Raw genomic sequence first — 25,210 nt, 5'->3', positions numbered from 1 at the left:
GCCTCTGTCTCTCTCTGTTTCTGTCTCTCCTCTCTCTCTAGGGAAGGTTCTTCCTTGATTCTGTATTAATTTTGGAATAACTAATACTTGTGTAAAATTCTTTTCTCATCCATTTATTCAATTTTTCTTTCTGAAGTCAGCTGTTTTTAAGACAATTATTTACTTGAAAAAATATTTCTAAAGCCGGGCTCGGTGGCTCAGCCTGTAATCCCGCGCCTTTGGGAGGCTGAGGTGAGTGGATTGCCTGAGCCCGCAGGTTCGAGACCCGCCTGGGCAGTGAGACCTCATCTCTACAATAAATCAAAAAATCAGCCGGGCGTGGTAGCGCATGCCTGTAATTCCAGCTACTTGGAAGGCTGAGGCGGAAGGATCGCCAGAGCCCAGGAGGCGAGGCTACGGTGGCTGGGAGCAGCCACTGCACTCCAGTCTGGGCGACAGAGTGAGACTCCAACTCAAAAAAAAAAAATGTCTAAATATTTAGTTGCTGGAATTGGAGCTATTATAAATAGTATGCATGGCTCAGCGTATCTTGCAATAGGTTATTTTTAACATAACAAAGTCCTAATTTTTGTGACTACACCTAACAGAAACACTGTAGAATATATGTATATTAAACTAATTACACGATTATACTAATATATATATTAATATATACCATAGGAAAAAATGTATGCTATATTATGCACATATAAATGTATATATTTAGGTAATACTAGAAAGTACACAAGCGCTTTCTGGGGTATACCTAATTAATATATATTTTAAAAGTCTCTCAAAATGTTAAGAATAGAAATAAGGTGAAGTATCAGACAGCATCATGCTCAAGGTAAAAACTGAAACTATTTTGTAACACTAGCTGTAAACTAAGAATATTTTTGTCATTATTATTGAATTTACTTTTTTAGCTAACCTGACTAATGTAATTAGCATAAAACTTAAATACCTACTTTATCAACATGATACACACTTGATATTAAATGTAGTGGACAAGATCGGGCACAGTGGCTCACATCTATAATCTCAACACTTTGGGAGGCCAAGGTGAGAGGATTGCCTGAGCCCACAGGTTTGAGACAAGCCTGGGCAGCTTGGCGAGACCACATCTCTACAATAAATAAAAAAATTAGCTGGGTGTAGTAGCATGTGCCTGTAGTTTCAGCTACTTGGAAAGTTAAGGTGGAAGGATCAACTGAGCCCAGTAGGTCATGGCTGTGGTGGCCATGAGCGTGCCACTGCACTCCAGCCTGGGTGACAAAGTGAGACTCCAACTAAAAAAAAAATGTAGTGGACATAATTGTTTATGTTGAATACTTTAGAAAGTTTAATAAAACAACCACAGCACTAATCTATATGTGTATATGTATAATATTCATACTATAGTTATGATACCACATATAATATAGACTAGCTAACAAAATAAATAAAAGTATATGATTGTATATTAATTGAATTTTTATAATATATTCATATTATAATATATACTTTATCTTTATATAAATATAATTATACCCTTGATTTTAGCCTAAAGTTAAAGAAGTGATATAAATATAATTATAATGTACTAATACTATACTATAATCTACTAATATTATATTTATGATATATAAATATACTAATATGTTAATATGTATGAGTAATATATCTATAATGAAAAGTATAGTTATAGTATAATGTACATTATATTATTATACATGAGTACATATAATATGAGATACATTATATATGATAATATAATATACATTATAAGATAATACACAGTATATTATTAATGGACACAAAAATTTGTTTTATTAGATTCTCTAGAGTTTTCAACATAGATAATCCTGTTCCTTACAAATAATATCAAATTAGTTTGAGTTGTTTCTCTTCTTGACATCATTCTATCATTCTATTTCTATCTGTATATCTAAAGAGGTTAAAAATTAATTAAGTATTGGTCATGGAGATGATTAACACCTTTCTAGCATCAATTGATATAAATATATATAGGAAGTGTGTATTATAATGATCTATGATATATATTTCTTATATATGTAACCAAAATTCTTCCTAAGGCATATATTAAATGTATATAATATAAATAACATACAAAATGCATATAATATAACATGAGTTATAGTATATATAATTTTTTTTGTCCCATTCCATAATGTGAAAAAATATATTTTATATGTCATATAACAATTATTGGCTAGGTGTGGTGGCTCAAGCCTGTAGTCCCAACTACTTGGGAGGTTGAGGAGGGAGGATGACCTGAGCCCAGGAGTTTGAGGCTGTGGTGAGCCACAGAGCAAGACTTTGACTCAAACAAAAATTATTATGTGTATATATGTAAATACATTGAGCTGTTATATAGAGGTGTTACACACACACACACACACACACACACACACACACACACACACACGATACTTAGACATATTTTCACTCTCCTTTGTGGTCCTGCCCCATCCAGTGATGCCACAAGCCATCCTTCTCTTAGTCACCGTGCCCTGGGACTCCACCCATCATAACCACCTGCCCCACAGGTGAGGTCAAGAGCCTCAACCTGGTCTCATCTCTCATTGACAGCATCTGTCTCCTCCTTGCTGGACGACTCACCCTCTTATCTCCTTTCTTGAGAAACCTACTCTTCAGAGTCAAGCTGAGGCACTGAATCCCTTTCCACTTAGAGATGCATGACTCATAGTGTATCTGAGGTCTTCCCCTCGGGTAGGGTAAGGGCGTTGCTTGCATTGGAAGCCTCTCAGGGTGTTGAGGAAGAAGGATGTCGGGTCAAGGGAAAGTTGCCGGAGTTTTCCTGTCATTACTTGCGAAATGACAGCATGTAGGAATCTGGGAGGGAGGGGTTGGGAGGCTTCTCTCTCTCTCTTTCCTCATCGTTCACCATAAGCGCTTAGCTTTGCACAAAGAGACAGCTGCATTAGAGACCAAGAGCTTTGGAGTTCCAAATGACCTCACTAACCTCTGTTTTGTAAGCCCAAGCTGGTCACCAAATGCTGTGTGTTTTTGTTTCGTCATCTGCTAATGGGGGTAACGATGATGATGAAGAGAATGGTATTTGCCCGAGGCTGAGTGACTTATAAAGAAGAGGTGGACTTGGCTCATGGGTCTGCAGGGTATCCAAGAAGCATGGCATCGGCGTCTGCTTCTGGTGAGGACTCTGAAAGATTCTACCCATGACAGAAGAGAAGGGGAAAGGGAGTCAGCATGTCACAGGCACGATCACGGTTCACCACGGCCTTGACCTCCTGGGCTCAGGTGATCCTCCCGCCTCAGTCTCCTGAGTAGCTGGAACTACAGAAGCATGCCACCACGTCTGGCGAAGTTTTTTACTTTTGTGTGTAAAGATGAGATCTTGCTATGTTTCCCAGACTGGTCTTGAACTCCTGGGCTCAAGTAGTCCTCCCACCTCAGCCTCCCAAGGTGCAGGGATTACAGGAGTGAGCCACCTCACCCAGCAGCGGATAAAATTTCAACAAGAAATCTGAGGGAACACATATTCAAACTATAGCATACCCATCTATTAGGATGTTAATAGGATATGTTTGGAACACACTTGGAAAAGTGCGTGGCCCATAGGAAGTACCAAGTTTAAAAATGTTTGTGGCTATCTACTCATCTATCTATCTATCATTTCTATCTCTATTCATTATTTATCATCCATCATCTATCCTATTTATCATCTATTCATCAAACTAGCATATCTATTTCTCTATTCATTATCTATCATCTATCCATCCATCATTTATCTATCTCTATTCATTATCTATCTATCCATCTCTCTCTCTCTTTTTTTTTTTTTTGAGTTGGAGTCTCATTCTGTCACCCAGACTGGAGTACAGTGGCCGCTCCCGGCCACCGCAGCCTCGCCCTGCTGGGCTCCTTCCGCCTCAGCCTTCCGAGTAGCCGGAATTACCGGCGCGCGCTACCACGCCCGGCTGATTGTTTGATTTACTGTAGAGATGAGATCTCGCTGCCCAGGCGGGTCTCGAACCCGCGGGCTCATGCAATCCACTCACCTCAGCCTCCCAAAGGCGCGGGATTACAGGCTGAGCCACCGAGCCCGGCTCATCTCTCTTGATCTATCTATTCATTATCTATCTATCTGTCTATCTATCCATCAATCCATCATCTATCTCTCCATCTATGTATTCATTATCTGTCTACCTATGTATCTATTTAAGCTATCTATCCTTCTCCCTCTTTATTATCTATCCAACATCCATCTGTCTTCTAGTCATCCATAATATAGCATCTATCTATCCATCATTTATCTATGTATTCATTATCTACTTATATTATCTATCTATGCATCTGTCTGTCTTTTATTTATCCATCATCTATAATCTATCATCTATCTATTCATTATCTATCACCTATCCATTCATTATCTATCTGTCTTCTATTTATTCATCACCTATCTTCTATTTCTCATCTATTTATCTATGATCTGTCTCTTATCTATCATCTATCCTTTCTTATCTACGTGTCCATCATCTATCATCTATCACCTATTTATCTGTCATCCATCATCTACCATCTATCTATTCATTGTCTATCTATTATCTATCTATATCATGTATCATCTATCCATCATTTATCCATCTACCATCTGTCATCTATCATCTGTTTATATGCAATCTATCTATCATCTATCTATTCATTATCTTTCTATATTGTTTATCTATCCATCATCTATCTGTTTATTTGTCTTCTATTTATCCATCATCTATCATCTGTTTATCCGTCATCTCTCTGTTTCTATATATGTGTACACAAACACAACAGAAGCACACATACACACTTATACCCACATAAACATCTATATATGTGAATATATTTGATTCACATTTTATATTTTTAAGTTTCAAAAAAAGTTTTATTTGGTTAAGACTACGTACATTGAAAATGTTTTATTGACTTTGTTTTCGTCAGATTTAATTTCCAAGATGTCTCCTTGTTTAGTGGCATATACTTCATGACAACATCTGTATCTGGGAAACATGGTAAGTTTGTGTTCTGCTCATTTGGGAGTCTTATGCATGCTCTCTTTCAGTAATGTTGGGAAATGGAATCTGTTTTGCGAATTGATGTATTTACCATGTAAATCCTGGGAATTGACCTCAGCATGGTCCTGTCTCTCTACAGTACAATTTCACCAGGGCTCTGGGCTCTGACTCTTCTCTGAATCCCGGACCACAAACTCAGGTCCTGGCACACAACAGAACTGACATAAAGGTTTGCTGTTTTGACTAAAGACTTTCTAGATCTAGTGTGTGCTCTGGCCAGAACTGGAGACCCAACTACGTAGACAGAAACCCCAGTTGAGAGGCAGGCAGTGTGCAAAGAAAGCACAAGAAATGAACACGGGTCTTGTGCCAGCTTTCTCAATCACTTGCACCTGTTACCTCGTTCATGTCTCTGGCCAACCTTGCCATATGGACATCATTACTTCACTCTACAGTTGGCCAAGGGTAACTTCTGGGTGCTGTGCACTCTCAAAACACACTAATTGTTGGATCAGATGGTAGATAAACTTCTGGTTCTTTGAGAAATCTCCATACCGATTTCCAGAGAAGTTGTACGAATATATACTCCCATCAACATTGTGTGAGCATTCTCTTTTCACCGTATTCACACCAACATCTAAATCTTTTCAAAATTTTTGTAATAGTGGCAATCCCAACTGGGCTAAGGAAACATTTCATTGTGGTTTTAATTTGCATTTCCCTGATTTCACAACTTGGTGTCCATCCAAAGAAACAGAGGTTCGTATAAAAAAAGATATGTGCACTCATGTGTTCATCACAGCACAATTCACAATTGCAATGATGTGGAATCAATCTAAATGCCCATCAAATCATCAGTGGATAAAGAAAATGCTAAATCCATCTTTCATCTATCTATCCTATCTATCATCTATCTATCTATTTATCTATTATCATCATCATCTATCTATCCTATCTGTCATGTATCTATCTATCTATCTATCTAGCCCACCTATTCTATCTATCTACCTATTTATCATCTATCTATCTAGCCTATCATTTATCTATCTATTCAATCATCTATCTACTTATCTATCACCTATCATCTATCTTTCATCTACCATCTATCTATCTATTATCTATCTATATCTATATATCTATTCATGTACCCAAACACACACACACATGCACCATGGAATGCTATACAGTCATAAAAAGAATGAAATCATGTATTTTGCAGCAACTTAGATGGATTTGGTGACCATCCCTGCAAGTGAACTAACACAAAAACAGAAAACCAAACTCTGCGTATTGTCACTTATAATTGGGAACTGAGCTCAGGGCCTGCAAAGGCCAAGAGATGGTGTGATGGATGCTGGAGACTCAGAAGGGGAAGGGGAAGGGGGAGAGCTGAAAAATCACCTGTCAGTGACAGTGTGCACAGGTGGAGGTGGCAGGTGCACTTAAAGGTCAGACTTCTTCACCACTCTATAAAGTAGCTGTGGAGCCAAAAACTATTTGTACCCCTAAAGCCATTGATAAATAAATAAATAAATAAATAAATAAATAAATAAATAAATAAAGCCCCACATTGGTTTCCATCTCCTCAGGCCTTACGACTTACCCACAATGGAGTCCATCTCTTGAACGTTGTCTCCGTATAGACCATGCTTGCTGGTCCCTACGAATGCATCCGTGGTGGGGAGTGGCGTGTGCACGTGAAGAAAAGAGAAAAAGAGCAGAAAAGGTCCTTCATGGTACCTGAGAAGACATCAGTGACATTACTCTTGAGTTAAAAAAAAAATCTACAAAAGTGAATTAACACCAGTCTTTGGCTTCTAGCTCTCATATATGAAGCAGGACCACCCAAAGAAACTTGGAATTTATTTATTAAAAATTGTTCAATTATTCCTGCATGTTTAAGTTTCAGTCACCTTCAAGTACTCTCTTTTGGATGCAATATACCTATCGAGATGCTTTTTCTACCGCTCAAAACAGTTTTGAACCTATCAATTTGTATGCCTTTTAATTCTTCTGCTTGTTTTCTGTTTCATTGGCAAAATGTTTCCCTTGGAGAAATTTTTCATCTAGGGACACAATAAAAAGCTGCTTAGGTGAGATTGGGTGAATGGGGAAGGTGGGGCATGGAGATCATGCTGTTTTTGGTGAAAAACTGCTGCACACTCAGTGTGGCGTGGGCAGGTGTGCTCATCAATCACCTATCATGAAATGGGCAAAAATGTTGAAAGGATCTCCAAAAAATAATTCACTGAAGCCGAACGCAGCCTCTCCCCCAAACACTAGCTGGCACATGGATGTTGATGGGTTTCTAGAACATTTACCTAGTGGGGGAAACCTGTACTATAAGGGGCCCACCCTCCAAAAGGCTATTTCAGATTTTTTGGGGTCCTCTCTTATAGACATCATTTCTTCCCTCCTCTCTATAGTCCCCCACAGACAGAGGGGGTACACGCAAGAGACCATCCTTCCTGGAGTGGATTCTAAGATCCTCTAGCATCCTAATTGTTCCATTTCTTCAGGGAAGATGTCACCAGTGTTCCTTTGAGTCTCAGACACTAAGACACATTTGGGATGATATTGTAAGCCAGTGTAGACCTCCTCACCATAAGCAGGCAAACAATCCAATGCAGCTCTGCACGTTCTCACAGCTCCGAAAGTCTCAAGCCAGTGTCACACCCTGACAGACATCGAGGGACAGTGACCTAGAAGTTGTTTTTGAGCAATCTCTATGCTTTTACAAATCATGAGCAAGCAGAAACAGAAACACCTTGACAAGTTATCCACCTCGTCCTCACATTAGGATGTGGGAACGGGGCTGACTCGTTTTTAATTCTGACAATCCATCTGTGTGAAAGATAAGCCCTCAGCTACCAGGGCAGCTCACGGCTCACAGGCCACTCTTTGGGAAATTTCTGCTCCAATGAGACATCAAAGTATAAAGAATGGAAAAGATGAATTAAAAAACCACCACCACCACAACAAAAGGGTTGGGTCATGGTGTACCAGGTTGAACAGTGTTCCCACAAAATTCATGTTCACTGAAAACCTCAGAATGAAACCTTATTTAGAAATGAAGTCTTTAGATGTAATTAGTTGAGACGAAACCATCCTGGATGAGGTGGCCCTACATCCAGTGACCAATGTCCTCACAGGAGACAGAAGAGGAAACACAGTCATGTGGAGACGGAGGCAGAGCCTGGAGTGACGTGGCCAGAAGCCCAGGGATGCCTGGAGCCACCAGGAGCTGGAAGAGGTGGGACAGATCCTCCCCTGGAGCCTTTGGAAGGAACTTCAGTTCTGAACTTTAAAGATTTAAAATCATGTAGCACTCTAAAATAAAGTAAGCTGCAAAAATAAAGAGTGATGGTCAATGTGGTCAGCTGAATAATGCCCCATTCCCAAGATGTCCGCATCCTAATCCCCAAAATCTGTGAACATGCGAACTTACATGGTAAAATATCTTTACAAATTGAATTAAATTAAGACTCAGGAGATAAGGAGATTATCCTGGATTATATGGGTAGATCCAATGTAGTCAAAAGAGTCTTACAAGAGAAAGGCAGGAGGGTCTGAGTGAAAAAAAGAAAAGAAAAGCTACAAGTCAGCCAGGAATAATGGCTCACACCTGTGATTCCAGTGCTTTGGGAGGCCAAGAAAGGAGGATCACTTGCGACCAGGAATTCAAGCCCAGCCTGGGTAACATAGCAAGACCCCTGTCTAGTTAAAAAAAAGCTACAAGCCAAGGAATGCTCGTTGTACATTGCTCAATATTGTGTTATTTTGGATCATATTAAAGTTTTGAAACTCGACAGAGGTTTTTCTGGAAAACATCCCTCTTAACAATAGCATTTGTTCTTGAAGTACCAATGAAAGTCTTAAGAAACCATGTGTGGAGATGTCTGAAGACTTGAAGACTGGCTGACAGTATGAAACAGGGTTGCATGTCTTGAACATTCAGAGTGGTTGATGGCTAACTTTCAACATGTAGATAGATGCCTTCTTTGTAAAACTTCCTAGAAATTTGCATATTTGGAAAGATGCCAAGGAGGAAAAGGGTCCTTGGTCTCTAAATGAGACCAGGCATTCAGTTGCATCTACAGAGAAAATAAAAGTCCTATCACTCCCACATAACATCTTTTTATTGTCTTCCCTTGGGCAACAGGGTGAGGACAAAGCTATTTATCTGGTTATGCAAGACACCTCTACCCTTAATCAACTCTATACTACAGTCCAACACATCAACTTTTCCTCTGACTATTCATGGCTTGGCTCTTTTAATGCCAAGAAGACCACATTGCTCACAGTTTCCCGTGAACCTTACTTTCCTTATACAAAAGGGACTCCAAAAACCTGGAATTATTTTTTGGCGGGCAGGCCCCTTGTAGTACAGTCTTCTCCTGTGAGACGCAGCATTTGGCTTCAGTGAATTTTTTTTTTTGTTGAGATTATTCAATGCATTTGCCCATTTCATGATGGGTGATATACAAGCACACCTGTTCACAACGCACTGAGTGTTCAGCAGTTTTTGACCAAAAATGGCATTACCCCTGTGTCTCAACCTATCTATTCACCCAGTCGCTCCCTGAGCAACATTTTTTAAATTGTTTCCCCAATGAAAAAAGTCCTCAGAGGGAAGCGTTTTTCTGATGTGGAAGAGATGAAACAAAAAAACTGCAGAAGTACTAAAAGGCATCAACATGGACAAGTTCAAAAACTGTTTTGAGCAGTGGAAAAATCATCACGATAGGTATATTGCATCCAACGGAGACTTTGAAGGTTGCTGAAGTTTAAACACATAGAATAAATATACATTATTCTAGAAATAAATTCTTGGTTTTTTTTGTCCCCCCCCTTGTATTTGCATTTCTCTTTCTCACTTGTTCTGATTCATTTTTGAAGATTCTAGTTAGATATTAAGTGCTCAAGGGTGGATTGTCTTTGAAGAGTTTCACAGTATGGACCTCTGGTACTCTGGACTTATGTCCACTTGGCTGCCTTTCTCTCTCTCTCTCTCTCTCTCTCTCTCTCTCTCTCTCTCCTTCCTTCTCTCTCTCTCTCTCTCTCTCTTTCTCTCTTTCTTTCTTTCTTTCCTTCCTTTTTTCCTTCCTTTCTTTTCTCTCTCTCTTTCTTTTTCAAGTTGGGGTCTCACTCTGACACCCAGGCAGGAGTGCAGTGGCATAATCATGGTTCAACACAGCCTTGACTTCCTGGGTTCAGGCAATGCTCCTGTCTCAGCCTCTTGAGTAGCTGGAACCACTACACCTGGCTAATTTTTAAAATTTTTTTGTAGAGAAGTGGTCTAGTCATATTGTCCAGGCTGGTCTTGAACCCCTGACTTCAAGTGATCCTCCCACCTTGGCCTTCCAAAGTGCTGTGCTGGGATTACAGGTGTGAGCCCCTATTCCTGGCCGAGATTTTTTAAAAAAGGAATCATTCTGCCAATTATTCCACGTCTTTTCAATGATAACCTTTACCTTTCTTTTCTTTTCTTTTTTTTTTTTTTTGAGTCAGAGTCTCACTCTGTCACCCAGGCTGGAGTGCAGTGGCATGCTCACGGCCACTACAGCCTCGACCTGCTGGGCTTAGGCAATCCTTCCACCTCAGCCTTCCAAGTAGCTGGACCTTTACCTTTCTAGAAATGAAATGGCCTCCTTCACCATGATGGATCCAGCTCTCTCTGCCTTCATGGGCTGCTCCGTGATCTCATGGCCTCGCATGAGGAGGCAATCCCAGTACAAAGGGGACTGGAAACTGGAGAACCAACCGTAGGCCATGAGGACAATAAACAGGATCATGGCGAAGATGAGGGGCCAAGGAACCGTGATCCAGCCACTCAGCTTCCCGATGGTAAGGGTGACGGCAGTGACAGTGACCAACTGGATGCACAGCCAGACCCAACCATCAATGGCCAGTTCAGTGTTCCGCGAAGGGTCTGGCCAGCAGGGCTCAAAGAGTGAAAACGGCATGCCATAGAAGTAATCAAACCCATAATGGTACGGATGGTGGCAGTGGTCGCTCCGGGACTCGCAGTTCAAGCCTTGATGCCATTTACCTAAGAATAAATACACAAAGACATTTTCATGTGCAGGGATGTCGCAAAGAACATGAGACTGTTCAACAATCAGCTCACATACAAACATGAAGTTGCTTGTGTTTTTCTTTGATTAAAACATTCGAGCTCAGGTTGGGCATGGTGGCTCACGCCTGTCATCCCAGCACTTATGGAGCCCGAGGTGGGAGGCTCTCTTGAGTTCAGGAGCTTGAGACTAGCCTGGGCAACATAGGAGACCCCCATCTCTATAAAAAGTTTTAAAAATTAGCCAGGCGTGGTGGCTCATGCCTGTCATCCCAGCACTTTGGGAGGCTGAGACAGGGGGATTGCTTGAGCCCAGGCATTTGAGACCAGCTTGGGCAACATAGCGAGAGCTCAGCTCTAAAAAAATTTTCAGAAAATAGCCGATATGGGGTCACATCTCTGTTGTCTCAGCTACTCAGGAGGCTGAGGCAGAAGGATTGCCTGAGCACAGAAGGTGGTGTCTGCCATAAACTGTGGTCATACCACTGCACTCTAGCCTAGGCAACAGAGCAAGACCTTGTCTCAAAAATAAATAAATAATTAAACAGATAAAAAAATAAAAATCCAGACAAGTAGAATAAATAAAACAAACTCATATAGCACACAGCCTTGTGAAGGATCAATTTCCTCATCTGTGAAATCAGAGAGATGGGTTACTCTCTGACATCCCTTTGATCTGTATATATCAATGATTCTGTAAGTGTATAGAATCCACTCACTGAATTAGGGCAATTAACCAAGGACCATAATCATCACCTGAAAGGGATGTATGGTTTTATTTTCTGAATTGACCCATGAGTAGCAAGGGTAGAGGGGAGAGGGGAATCCTTGTTCCTCTGAACACAAGAAGAATGATTATCAAGAACTCATCTTCTAGGTAGTTTTCTAATCTTGTGCCTCGGGATAATTGTCCCTGGAGGCCTCTGGAATGCAATTCCCAAGTTTAGGCAACGATGATGACTGAAAACACGTGTCATTTTCCAGCAAGTATCAATCAAGTTGTCTTACAAGTGAGAGACATTGAGGACAAAATCTTGCAAGAAAATTATGTGGCCCCAGATTTTCAAAACCTTGAAATCTGTTAGGTTGAACCATATTAAATTGTCATCAACCATTTTGTCTTAGAAAAATTGCAACCTAATCTTTGAAGCTAATCTACAATTCAATTTAATCTTTGGATATGTGTATTATATACACCAACAATAGCAACAAGTACAAACGAATTGCCTATAAGAAAAATATACTGTAGTAGAATTTGTATGAGTTTAATACACAGACTGAGAAGACTCCGAAATAGTAATAAAAATATTTCTAGAAGTCATTTAGAAATAAGAATAGGTAGTATACCTAGGTTGAACAATATGAGAAAAAATAATAAAAATCTTAGATGTTAGAATCTAGTTTACCATGAGGAAAAAGTGATTATTTGAAACATGATAACTGGTATAAAATGTATGTGTAAAAATGAATAACAAATCTTAATGAGATATTACTGCACACCTACTAGAATGGTTAAAAGAAAAACTTGATAATATTAAGTGTTGATGAGGATGTGGAGTAACTGGAACTCCAATATATTGGTGGTTAAAGTGTAAAAGGATACAACCACTTTGAAGAAATGTTTAGCAGTTTGTTAAAAAGTTAAAGTATATCTACTTAGAATCTTGTAATTCACTTCCTAGGTATTTACCTAGGAGAAATTAAAACATGTGTTGGCAAAAATACTTATTCAAGACTGAGCATGGTTATTTATTTATATACTTATTTATGCCTGCAATGCCAGCACTTTGGGAAGCTGAGGTGGGAGGATTGCTTGACATTGGAGTTCGAGACCAACTTGGGCAACATAGCGAGGCCTCGTCTTTACAAAAATATAAATTAGTTGAGTGTGGTGGCATGCACCTGTAGGCCCAGCTACTCAAGAGGCTGAGGTGGGAGGATTGCCTGAGCCCAGGAGGCAGGAGATTGAGGCTGCAGTGAGCTGTGATCATATCACTGCACTCTAACCTGAATGACAGAGTGACACTCTATCTAAAAAAAAAAAAGATATTTGTGGAGTCCAGATTTTGTAGTGTTGTTTGATCTAGCAAAGATGATGAACATTGCAAAGGAAAGTGTTTCCAAGAAAATAGTAAGTCAAGGATAGAATGAAGGCTATTATGACCTTATGGTTGATGACGAACACCAATGACTGTGTCTTACCTATGATTCCTGTGCTGTATCCTTCCTCCTTTAGTAAGGCTGCAAATGAAGTTTCATTATGAGGGAGGCCTGAGGGGACTCCAAGTGATCTGATGACACGCTTACTGCCATTAGAAACCATGCCTGAAAGTAGTGTAAAAAGAAAAAAGTAAAGAACAATTGAACAAGTGAAGGAATAGTGTTACTGTTTGTCTTCCTCCAAAATTCCTACGTTGAAATTCTCACCCCTGAGAAGATGGTGTCAGGAGGTGGGGCCTTTGGGAGGGGATGAAGTCATGAAGGTGGAGTCTCATACATGGGGTTTGCCTTGTTATACAGAAAGGAAGAGACCCAGGAGCTCTCCCTCTCTCTCTCTGCCATGTAAGGACTCAGCAAGAAGGTGGCCATCTGCACACCAGGAAGAGTCCTTTCCAGATATGGAATCCACAGTCCTTGACCTTGGACCTTCTGGCTTCTAGAACCATGAAGCATGAATGGTATTAAGAGGTGGAGCTTTTGGTAGTGGATAGGGTCATGAGAGTTGGGTCCCCATGATGGGATTAGTGTCCTTATAAGAAGAGGAAGAGACCCTAGAGCTCACTCTGTTTGTCTTCCCCAAATTCCTATGTTGAATCCTCACTCCCAAGGTGATGGTGTCAGAAAGTAGGGCCTTTAGGAGGTGATGAGGTCTTGAGGGTTGGGCTTCTATGATGGGATTCATAATCTTATATGAAAAAGAAGAGACTCCAGAGCTCTCTCTCTCTCCACCACATGAGGACAATGAGAAGGTGACTGTTGGCTGTTTGCAAACCAGGAGGTGAGTCCTCACCAGACACAGAATCTACATGCCTTGACCTTGGACTTCAGCCTCCAGAGCTACAAGACATAAATGCCTGTTGTTTATAAGCTGCTTGGTCTTGGGTATTTTGTTACAGCCGCACAAATGGACTAAGACACCTTCCTGAAGCATGAAGTTTCCACCCCAGCAAATGGGGAAAGGTAGGTGTTGACTGAATGTTTGTGTCCTTCCAAATTTCCTATGTTGAATCTTCATCTCCAAGGGGATGATGTTGGTAAGTTGGGGTTTTGGGTGGGGATGAGGTCATGAGGGTTGTGTCCCCATGATGGGATTAGTATCCTTGTAAGATGAGAAAGAGACCCCAGAGACCACACTCTCTCTACCATGTGAGGACATAACAAGAAGGTCACTATCTGTAAACCAGGAAGAGTTCTCACCAGACACAGAATCTTCTTGACCTTGGACTTCAGCCTCAAGAACCATGAGACATGAATGTCTGTTGTTTGTAAGCTGCTTGGTCTCAAGTGTTTTGCTATAGTGGCACAAATTGACTACAACACTCTCCTGAAACATGAAGGTTCCACCCAAGCAAATGGGGAAATGTGTGTGTTCTCATGTTATTGGTGTCCCCAGTGTCAACTACCTCCATCTCTGTGACAATTTAGCTCCTCCATCTCTGTGATAATTTAGCTCCTTACTCTTAAACTGCAAAGTCTGTGCCCACAAGCCAAGACCACTTTTCTCACCTTTAAAAAACATAAACATATGAGGTCCAACAATGAGTTTCACAAGAGCATCCTAGAAAAAGTGCTACATTCCTCATTCCTGAATCTCATTATGGTCACCTTGCAAGGACTCCCCTAGGGAAGCTATGCACAGATGGCAGCACCTAGTCCACACATCAAAGCAATTTGGAACTCTTTTTCTGGAATGGCTATCAAAGCTATCATCATTATTTGCTGAGGTCTGACAATTAAGTTCGCAAACTTGCCACTGTGTACTTATGTTGGCAGCACTGAACAGATAACTGTATTGGAATATCCTCCCTACTCACCTGATCTGGCCTCCAATGACCCCTTTCTTTACCCAAAGATAAAGAAAATATTGAAAGGAAGACATTTGATGACATTCAGGACATCAAGGGTATTAGGATGACGGCTCTGATGGCCATTCCTGAAAGAGTTCCAAAATCACTTTGATGGGTGGACTAGGTGCTGCCATCAGTGCATAGCTTCCCAAGGAGGGTCTTTTGAAGGTGACTGTAGTGAGATTCAACAATATGGTATGTAGCACTTTTTCTAGAATGAGTTAGTGAACTTCATTGTTGGACCCCATATGAACCAGCAATTCCACTCCTGAGGATATACCCAAAACAACTGAAAAGTGGTATTCAAGAAAAAACTTGTTCATATAATGTGTGTAGCTCTTTTATGCATAATAGCTCATGGGTAGAAACAACACAGCTGTTCATCAGTTGGTGAATAGATAAACAATGTCGTGTGTATTGTAGTATCAAACAATTAAAAGAGTGAGGCTCTGACACAGGCTATGTGGATGAACTTTGTATTTGTCGCACTCAGTGACAGAAGTCAGCCATAAAATATCACATGGTGTGGAATTCCACTTATATAAAGTGTTCAACAGAGCAGAGTGTGGTGGCTCACATCTATAATCCTGGCAGCTTGGGAGGCCAAGGCGGGAGGATGGCATAAGCCCAGGAGTTAGAGACTAGCCTAGGCAACATAGCAAGACCACATCTCTACAAAAAAATATAAAAAGTTAGTCAGGCATGGTGGTGGTGGTCCCGGCTACTCAGGAGGCTGAGCAGGAGAACTAGTTGAACCCAGGAAGTCAAGGCTGCAGTGAGTTATGTTTGTGCCACTGGACTCCAGCCTAGGTGAGATAGCAAGACCCTGTCTCTACAAAATAAGAATAGAAAAGAACCAGACACACTTGGCCAGGTGTAGTGGTTCACACCTGCAATCCCAGCACTTTGGGAGGCTAAGGCAGGAGGATGGCTTGGGCCCAGGAGTTCGAGACCAGCCTGAGCAACATAGCAAGACCTCATCTCGACAAAAAATAACAAAATAAAATATCTAAAACAGACAAATCCACAGACACAGAAAGTGGGTTAGTGATTGCCCAAGGGCTGGGAGAAGGAAAAACAGAGAGTGATTACTTAATGGGGACAAGGTCTCCTTTTTTTAGGGTGACGAAAATATTCTGGAACCAGATGGAGATTGTACAATACTGTGGATGTGCTAAATATTCCTGAATTGCACATTTCAAAATAAATAGTGGTTTCAAAACCACAATTGTCACTGAGTGTGATATTTTCAAGGTTCATAACTTTATGTTCTATAAATTTTACTATAGTTAAAGAAATGTAACAAGAACGTAACAACGAGATCCTAGGGCATAATTTTCTTCTTCTGCTTCTATTGATGTTTTCTTTAAAACTGAAATAAATTGAACAAGGGAATAATGCTATTGTCTCCACCGCTACAGTGTGGTGATAAAAGTTTTTCAGATTCTGAGAGACGTTTTCAGGTAACTACTGGCTCACATTCAGACACCTGGAGTCAATTATTTCCCTCCAAGAGAGATTTTCTTTGTTGTCCTGGTGTAGAAAGTCAAACCTACTGTGCTCATTCACCAGGAAAGCAGAAAGAAAAACCAATACTATGTACAAAGACATGACTCAGGCACACGGGGTGATTCTGTATTGATTATGGGGACGGTGATGTCCACTTTGATGCTGGTAACCAGGCACCTAGTGACAGAGGTCACATGTTGTTAAAGGGTCACATATTGGAGTGTGTGTGCCTGGTCTTTACTTTTCTTTTTTGTTTTATTTTATTTTATTTTTGTAGAGACTGGGTCTTGCTATGCTGCCCAGGCTGGAGCATAGCGGTACAGTCATCGCTCACGGAAGCCTCCAACTCCTGGGCTCAATTGATCCTTCCGCCTCAGCCTCCTGAGTAGCTGGGACTACAGGCACCACCACACCTGGCTAATTTTTAAAATTTTTCACAGAGATGGGTCTCACTATGTTGCCCAGACTGGTCTCAAACTCCTGGCCTCAAGTGATCCTCCCTCCTCAGCCTTCCAAAGTGTTGGAATGACAGGTGTGAGCCACCACGCCTAGCCTTGCTTTTCTTGTTTACTTTTTAAAGTATTCAAACCACATTTCTCTTTCCTCCCATCCTAAGGTGACCACAGAGCGTGGTGGAGTCAGCCCATTTACACACCTGACCGGATGGGGTACCTGCCAGTCAGGAAGGCAGATCGGCTGGGGCTACACAAGGAGGCAGCTGAGATATGCTGTGTCAGCTGGGCACCTTCCTGGGCCAAGCGATCAATGTTAGGAGTCCTGAGAAGAGAGAAGGAAGAGTTATTAGAGGGGAGGGGAGGGGAAAGGATGGAGAGAAAAACAGAGAGGGGGAGAGACAGAGAGGGAGGGAGGAAGGGGAGGAAGGGAGAGACAGACAGAGAGTGAGAGAGAGAGAGAGAGAGAGAGAGAGAGAGAGAGAGACAGAGACAGAGACAGAGACAGAGACAGAGAGAAAAGAGGGAGAGAGAGACTGAGAGAGAGAGACACAGAGACACAGAGAGAGAGAAAGAGGCGTAGTAAGACAGAGAGAGAGAGGAAAAAAGAGACAGGGAGAGAGACAGAGACAGATAGAGAGATACAGAGACAGAGAGAGACGAGAAGAGGAATTTCAACATAAACAGTGTCTCTGTCGATCGTGACTCCCAGGGTCCCAGAACAGGTAGCTGCGCACAGAAACCATCCTCCTCTTTGGCCGGAATCAATGTGAAATAGAATGGATTGTATAATGAGGGACTGCTTTGCTGTGCCCATTGAGTATACTACTCCCTTGCAAAGTAGAATAAAATAAATATAATATGATATAATATAAAAAATAAATAAGATAAAATAAAATATAAAACAAAATGAAATATAATGTAAAATAAAAATACATAAAATGATAAAATAAAAAATATATAAAATATAATATAAAATAAAAACACATAAAATAAAATGCTAAAATAAATTTAAAATAAATAAAATAGAATGTATAAAATAAATAAATAAAATTAAATATCATAAAATAAAAATACATAAAATAAAAAATAAAATAAAATATTTAAGAGTCTCTCGCCTGATTCATTGCTTACAGTCCTTAACATGCTTAACTACTTACAACCTAAGGATGGGTGTCAGCCCACCTGTCTGACACATAAATATCCCTGTAGTAGACACGGGTTGCAAAATGATTAAATCTAAAAAAGAAGGAAATCTTGTCATTTGCAGCAACGTAGATGACCCTGGAGGACATTATGCAAAGTGGAATAACCCAGGTACAGAAAGACGAATATGCGTGCTCTTACTCATATGTGAGAGCTAAAAAGTCGAACTCGTAGAAGGAGAGGCTAGATGGTTGGGTACCAGGGGCCAGGGAGACCGGAAATGAGAAGATGCTGGTCAAAGGATACAAAGTCTTTCTTAGGAGGAACACACCTAAGAGACCTACTGCACATCATGGGGATGAAGGCTCCTCATAATGTATTGTCTACTCTTGAAAATCATTAGGAGTCGATTTTACGTGTTTTCATTGTAGATAAATAACAAGTATATGAGGTGACACATACGTTTAACAGCTTGATTTGGCAATTCCACAATGGATACATGAGTCAAAACATCATTCTTTTTTGGAGGAGGGCTGTACTTTTTTGTTGAGCAGGAGTGTCACTCTGTCGCTCAGGCTGAAGTGCAGTGGCACGATCACAGCTCACTGCAGCCTTAGCATCCCGGGTGTGTGCCTGAGTAGCTGGGACTACAGGCACACAGCACCATGTCTTGCTAATTTCTTTTTTCAGAGACAAGATCTCACCATGTTGCCCAGGATGATCTCAAACTCCTGGGCTCAAATGATCCTCCCAGCTTGGCCTCCTAAAGTGCTGGGATTAGAGATGTGAACCACTGTGTTTGGGATTTCACAGAGTATAATTTAGTGTCTCAAAGTGATGTACTCCTAAGTTTAACATACTCATGCTTCATGAAGATGACTTTTATAACACACCAGAAAGCTCTAAGTTTGTTTCTTGTTTGTTTTTCCTTTTTTTCAGAATGTTCATTGTTAAAGAAGCACATCACCTTAAAGAATATGTTGGCTTCCAAAATTAGATAGAATAATCAATTCTGGTGAGTGCAGGTGTATATATATCCATAAAAAATATAAATATACACTTATAAATTATTTGCATATATTTATTTTTACTTTATATGGATATAATATATGTGACAAGTATTATATATAATTATTTTATATATTATATTATATATTCATGAATATGTTTTATATATAGTTTATAAAATGTATATTTATAGAAAATATGTAATTTTACCCATAAATATATATAAGTTTTATATGAATTATAGTTTTATAGTTTTTATAGTCTTATATACTTTATAGTTTTATATAAATTCATATAAAAGTTATATAAATTTATAATAGTTTTATAGCTTTATATATTTTTATAGCCTTATATAGTTTTATATAAATGTATAATAGATCTATAGTTTTATATAAATTTATATATAAACTCAAGATCATTTGTATATAAATATATACATACATGACACAGATACACCATTCATTATAATAGTCTATCATACGGGGTTATTGATGTGCCAGGTACTATCCTAAGTGCTTTGCAGAGATGAACTCAGTGGTATTTACTACTTTTCTGTGTACTGTATAAATCAGATAATTAAGGCACAGAGAGGGTAAGCCACTTCATCATGACTTCACAGCCAGTCAATGCAGACCCAAAGCTCAAATCCAGTCAAGCTTTTAATCCTACTAGCCTCTTTAATGTTCGAAATGATGGACGTGCTAATTACCCTGATCTGATCACTACACTTTATAGGTATTGAAACATGATGGTGTGTTCCATGAATATGTACAATTATTATTTGTCCAGTTAAAAAATTACAAAAGACCAGGTGTGATGGCTTACCCCTGCAATCCCAGCACTTTGGGAGACTGAGGCAGGAGGATCACTTGAGGCCAAGAATTTGAGATCAGCCTGGGTAACATAGAAAAACCTCATCTCTACAAAAATTCAATTAGCCAGTCGTGGTGCGTGCCAGTAGTCCCAGCTACTCAGGAGGCTGAGGAGGGAAGATCGCCAGAGCCCAGGAGGTTGAGGCTGTGATGAGCTGTGATTGCACCGCTGCACTCCAGCCTGGGCAACAAAGTCAGACCCCGCCTCAAAAAATAAAACGCATAAAATAAGCAACAACACATTTTAAAAAGAAATAAAAATAAAATAAAATGAAAAACGAGCACAAATTTTAAAAATAACTCTAAAAAGCCCAGCGAAATCAATTTGCCTATGCATGCAGACACAATAGTATGACTTGTCAACCTTCCAAGCCTGAACAGCAGATGGACCCGTGATCCTCTGTGAGGCTGTACCTTAGGGTGTCGTTGCCGTAACAGCCCAAATCTCCAATTCCCAAGTCGTCGGCCAATATCAGGACGATGTTAGGTTTGTCATATTTCATTCCATATGACCGGCACGTGCTCAAGAGTAAGCACGCTAAAGCCAGGAAGATTTGTCTACTCCTGCAAAGAGAGTGGGATTTTACTGGATTACCCCGTTCTGGAAGAATTCAGGATCCATGGGATGACCCCCCAAAAACCCGAATCATCTTTTGGAGGGTGGGCCCCTTGTAGTACAGGCTTCTCCCGCGAGGTAAGTATTCTAGGAACCCATTGACCAGCTAACACTGGTGTGAGAGACTGAGTTTGGCTTCTGTGAAAATTTTTTGGAGATTCTTTCAACGTGTTTGCCCATTTCACGATGGGTGATTTATTAGTGCATCTGCGTGTTTACACTGTACTGAGTGTTCAGCAGTTTTTGATTGAACATGGCATGACTCCCATGCCCCACCCTCCCTATTCACCCAAACTCGCCCCAAGTGACTTTTTTTGTTGTTTCCCTGATGAAAAAAGTCCTCAAAGGGAAACATTTTGCCGATGTGGACGTAGTGAAACAAAAAATAGCAGAAGCTCTAAAAGTCATCAACAAGGACGAGTTCAAAAACTGTTTTGAGCAGTGTCAAAAGCATCTTGATAGGTGTATTGCATCCAATGGAGAGGACTTTGAAGGTGACGGACGTTTAAATATGTGAGAATAAATACACAATTTTTAATAAATAAATTCCAGGTTTTTTTGGGTCCCCGCTTATATTTCTCAACACAAGAAGTCATTGAAAATTAAGTGCATCTTTCCAGGGTCAGCCAAAGTTCATGAATTTCTCCTTCTAAACCTTGAACATTGCAGCTGAATGGTATCAGGCGTGCTTGAGGCAGTGTCCCCTGAGCTTTCAAATCCCATCAGATACATGCTAAAACGAATGCTTCTCTGGGGAGCAAAGTCAGCCAATGTGTAACTTGGAGATCAATCATGTGTGAGTATGAGGCAATAAGATTTCTGAGGTTAAACCCTTGGGAGAGGTGCATGTAGACTTCCATTCACATTTACATGTGTATGGATGTGTGTCTATTGCAACACTCTTCACAATAGCCCAGATATGGAATCAGCCTACTTGTTCACCGACAGACATATGAATAAAGAAAATGTGGTATAAGGACCAGGTGTGATGGCTCGTGACTGTAAGTCAAACTACTTGGGAGGTTGAGGCAGGAGGATCACTTGAGGCCAGGAGTTTGAGATCAGCTTGGGCAACATAGTGAGTCACCATTGCTACAAATAAAAATAAGAATAAAAATAAAAACTAGCCATGAGTGGTGGCACGTGCCTGTAGTCCCAGCTACTTGGGAGGCTGAGGCAGGAGGATCACTTGAACCTAGGAGTTTGAGGCTGCCATAAGCTATAATTGCGTCACTGTGCTTCAGCCTGGGCAACATAACAAGATCCCACCTGTGCAAAAATAAAAAATAAAATTAAGCCATGTATGTAGTCCCAGTTACTCAGAAGGCCAAGGTAGGAGGATCACTTGAGCCCAGGAGGTCGAGGCTACAGTGAGCTACGAATGCATCACTGCACTGTAGCCTGGGCAACAGAGCAATACCTTTTCTTTTAAAAGAAAAAAGAAAACGTGGTATATATACACAATGGAATATTATTCAGCTTTATTAAAAGGAGGAAATTCTGTCAGGTTGGTCTTGAACTCCTGACCTCAAGTGATCCTCCTGCCTCAGCCTCCCAAGTAGCTGGGCCTATAGGCATGTGTCACCACTCATGGCTAGTTTTTTTAATTGTAATTTTTATTTGTAGAGATGGGGGGTCTCACTATGTTACCCAGGCTAATCTTGAACTCCTGGTCTCAAATGGATAAAGGATAAATCTGGAGGATATTACATTAAATGAAATAAACCAGGTTGAAAACAACACATATTACATGATCTCTCTTATAAGTTGAATCTAAAAGCAGTGGAATTCACAGAAGCAGAGAGTGGAATGGTGGGTGCCAGTAGCTGAGGGTGGGAGGGAGGCTTGGGGAAGCACTGGTCAAAAGATACAAAGTTTCAGTTAGAAGAAGTAAGTTCAAGATATCTACTGTACTTAGGATGCAGCCTTACTTCCTGGGCTCAAGTAATCCTCCTGCCTCAGCCTCCCAAGTAGCTGGGACTACAAGCACACATTACCATGCCAGACTAATTTTTAAATTTTTTTGTAGAGACGAAGACTTGCTATGCTGTCCAGGCTGGTCTTAAACTTCTGGGCTCAAGCGATCCTCCTGCCTCGGCCTCACTAAGTGCAGGGATTACAGGCATGAGCCACCACATCCAGCCAAATATATACAATTTTTATTTGCCAACATTAAAAAAATCAATGCAATTTATTATTTCCCGAAAAAAATGTGTGTCAATAGCAGTTTTGCTGAAGAAACATTTGTTTGGGAGAAAAATAAAAAAACAAAAACAACGAATGAGTTAAAAAAAAAAAAAACAAAAAGAGGGAGGAAGACCAGTTTAGCCCAAGTCATAATTTTGCTCCTTCCCAGCTGAGGTCTCAGTTTTCTGGAGAAAGACCTAACCCTGTTCTCACTGCATTCCCACTCAGTTATCAGATAATCAATATTGGACCTCTGGGTGATTGATCCAGCTTCTATCTTGTGTCTAAATGTGTTTCAAAATCCACCTCGAATATTTCCTCTGAGCAAGACAAAGAGCTGTTCACCCCATCTGTTCTCAGACTGTCCTCTGCAAATGCTCTGAAGCAATACCGGCCACAAGACATTGCAACTTTTTGCTTTATGCAAACATTTTCTCCCAAGACTGCAAACGTCTTGTAGACAAAAGCTGTCTGCCAAGACTTTTTTTCTCCCTGCCAGATCACACCAGTGTTTGTCTCACTGTGTCTCCCAGGCTGCAGTGCCGTGACACAATCACGGCTCACCACAGCCTCCACCTCCTGGATTCAGGTGATCCTCATGCCTCAGCCTCCTGAGTACCTGGGACTACAGGCGCACGCCACCACATCCTGCTAATTTTGTAACATTTTTTATAGAGACGAGATCTTGCTACATTGACCAGTTTCCAGGCTCAAGCGATCCTCCTGCCTCAGCCTTCCATAGTACTGGGATGACAGGTGTGAGCTACTGGGTCTGGCCCAGAAATGCTTTTTGTCTGCCCAAAGATGGTTGAATTGCTTTCATTGCCATTTTTTACAATACTTTAAAATAATGTACATGTGTTGAAAATCTACAATTTATATTTGTATCCATTGCCTAAATCTCTCCTACTTAAAACACAATTATAGATACTGCATCTGGAATATCAACTTAGGACATCTTACGGACAGCCATATAATAACAGCATAATATTAAATGCTTCTCTCTATAGGGCTAAACTCACAAATGTCAAACAAGTATACATTAAATTCAATGGGTTCACAATATAGTTCACGACTTCTCTTATCTGGGTGGTTTCATCATGTAGCTCCAAGTAGCTTACTGCTTTCTTTGGCAGAAGACATATCAAATGTTGAAAAGACCGAAAAAAAAAGTGTTATCATTGTTGTTGTGTTTGTTAAGTGAGTTGCTATCACGAAATCCTCACTGAATTTGGGAGCTGTAGTCCTACTTGCAATATTCTAAAACTGGTTTTCCAAAGCTATTCCTCTACAAATCCTGAGCTCTCAATGAGTAAGGCCCATGGGCCAGTTTCTTAAAGAATTTTTACCGCCCCACGTCCTCGGGGTTCTTCTGGGATGAATTGGCCCAGTCGCAAAACCTACTCTTGAACGTGTCTACACAAGAGAATCATCTCGGAGTCCTGCCAAACCTAAAGGTCTGAACTCAGAAAGTCTTCGTAACGTGAATTCAGGTCACCTGAACGGAGGAGACCCTCTTGACCTTGAGTTCATCCCAATCCAGAAACCACGGCAGGGGAATTTGATGGTGGTAGACGGTTGTACAGAATTGGAAATGCCAAATGAATTGCAATGAAAGAAGACAAAAGCCTGTCTTCCATCTGCAAGATAACACCCATGTCTGTATCTTAAAATAAAAATTAATACAAAATGCAAACGTATTCTTCCTTCAATGCATTTTTCTCAAAAGAATCATATGGGCACAGACCACACACACACACACACACACACACACACACACACACACACACACACACACACAAGAATGAAATAGAAATGAAGAAAGAGGAGCAAGAGAGATGGAATAAGAAAAAATAAAAGAGAAACAAGAAATTTACCCAAACGAAAATTGATTTGAAAGCCATTTATCAGTGCTTAAGCTCATCTTCTAAAACAGTCAGCCAAGGATACTTTCAAGTCTCTCATCACAACCAGAGAGGGGGAAAAATAAACTCTAAGAAAGTCTGTATATCAAGTCTTCCCAACTCACCTATCCATTGAGTACGTCTCTAATGTCCAGGAGCAGGACAGAAAGGCCGTTCTGAGAGGTCTTTGCTGTTTCTGGTGGCCCCTTGGCATTTATTTCTGACACGTTAGCCTCCCTCTGCCGAGGAGAGGCTGGCTTCAGATGATTTGTGTTGATAATTTACAAATGAGGCAATCTGTGCCTAAGATTTGCATCTCTGACTGAAGTCAGGAGGGAAACACACACACACACAACAATAA

General features: G+C 40.5%; 1 protein-coding gene across 1 annotated transcript in view; it reads right to left on the bottom strand.

The window, feature by feature from the left end:
* The window catches only part of ARSF (arylsulfatase F), a 39,941-nt gene extending 19,296 nt beyond the window's left edge, over positions 1-20,645 (bottom strand). The window contains exons 1-5 of the mRNA XM_021706663.1: positions 20,557-20,645; positions 17,320-17,441; positions 13,291-13,413; positions 10,641-11,064; positions 6,616-6,752 (exon numbers count right to left, since the gene is read on the bottom strand). Of these exons, the coding sequence (XP_021562338.1) occupies positions 6,616-6,752; positions 10,641-11,064; positions 13,291-13,413; positions 17,320-17,441; positions 20,557-20,645 (895 nt within the window). The remainder of the gene's footprint in view (positions 1-6,615; positions 6,753-10,640; positions 11,065-13,290; positions 13,414-17,319; positions 17,442-20,556) is intronic.
* Between the last annotated feature and the right edge of the window lie 4,565 nt (positions 20,646-25,210).

The sequence above is a fragment of the Carlito syrichta genome, unplaced genomic scaffold (assembly GCF_000164805.1).
Source record: "Carlito syrichta isolate Samal-C Ts95f unplaced genomic scaffold, Tarsius_syrichta-2.0.1 Scaffold315840, whole genome shotgun sequence".
NCBI lineage: Eukaryota > Metazoa > Chordata > Mammalia > Primates > Tarsiidae > Carlito > Carlito syrichta.
This window is presented reverse-complemented; position numbering and strand designations above follow the sequence as displayed.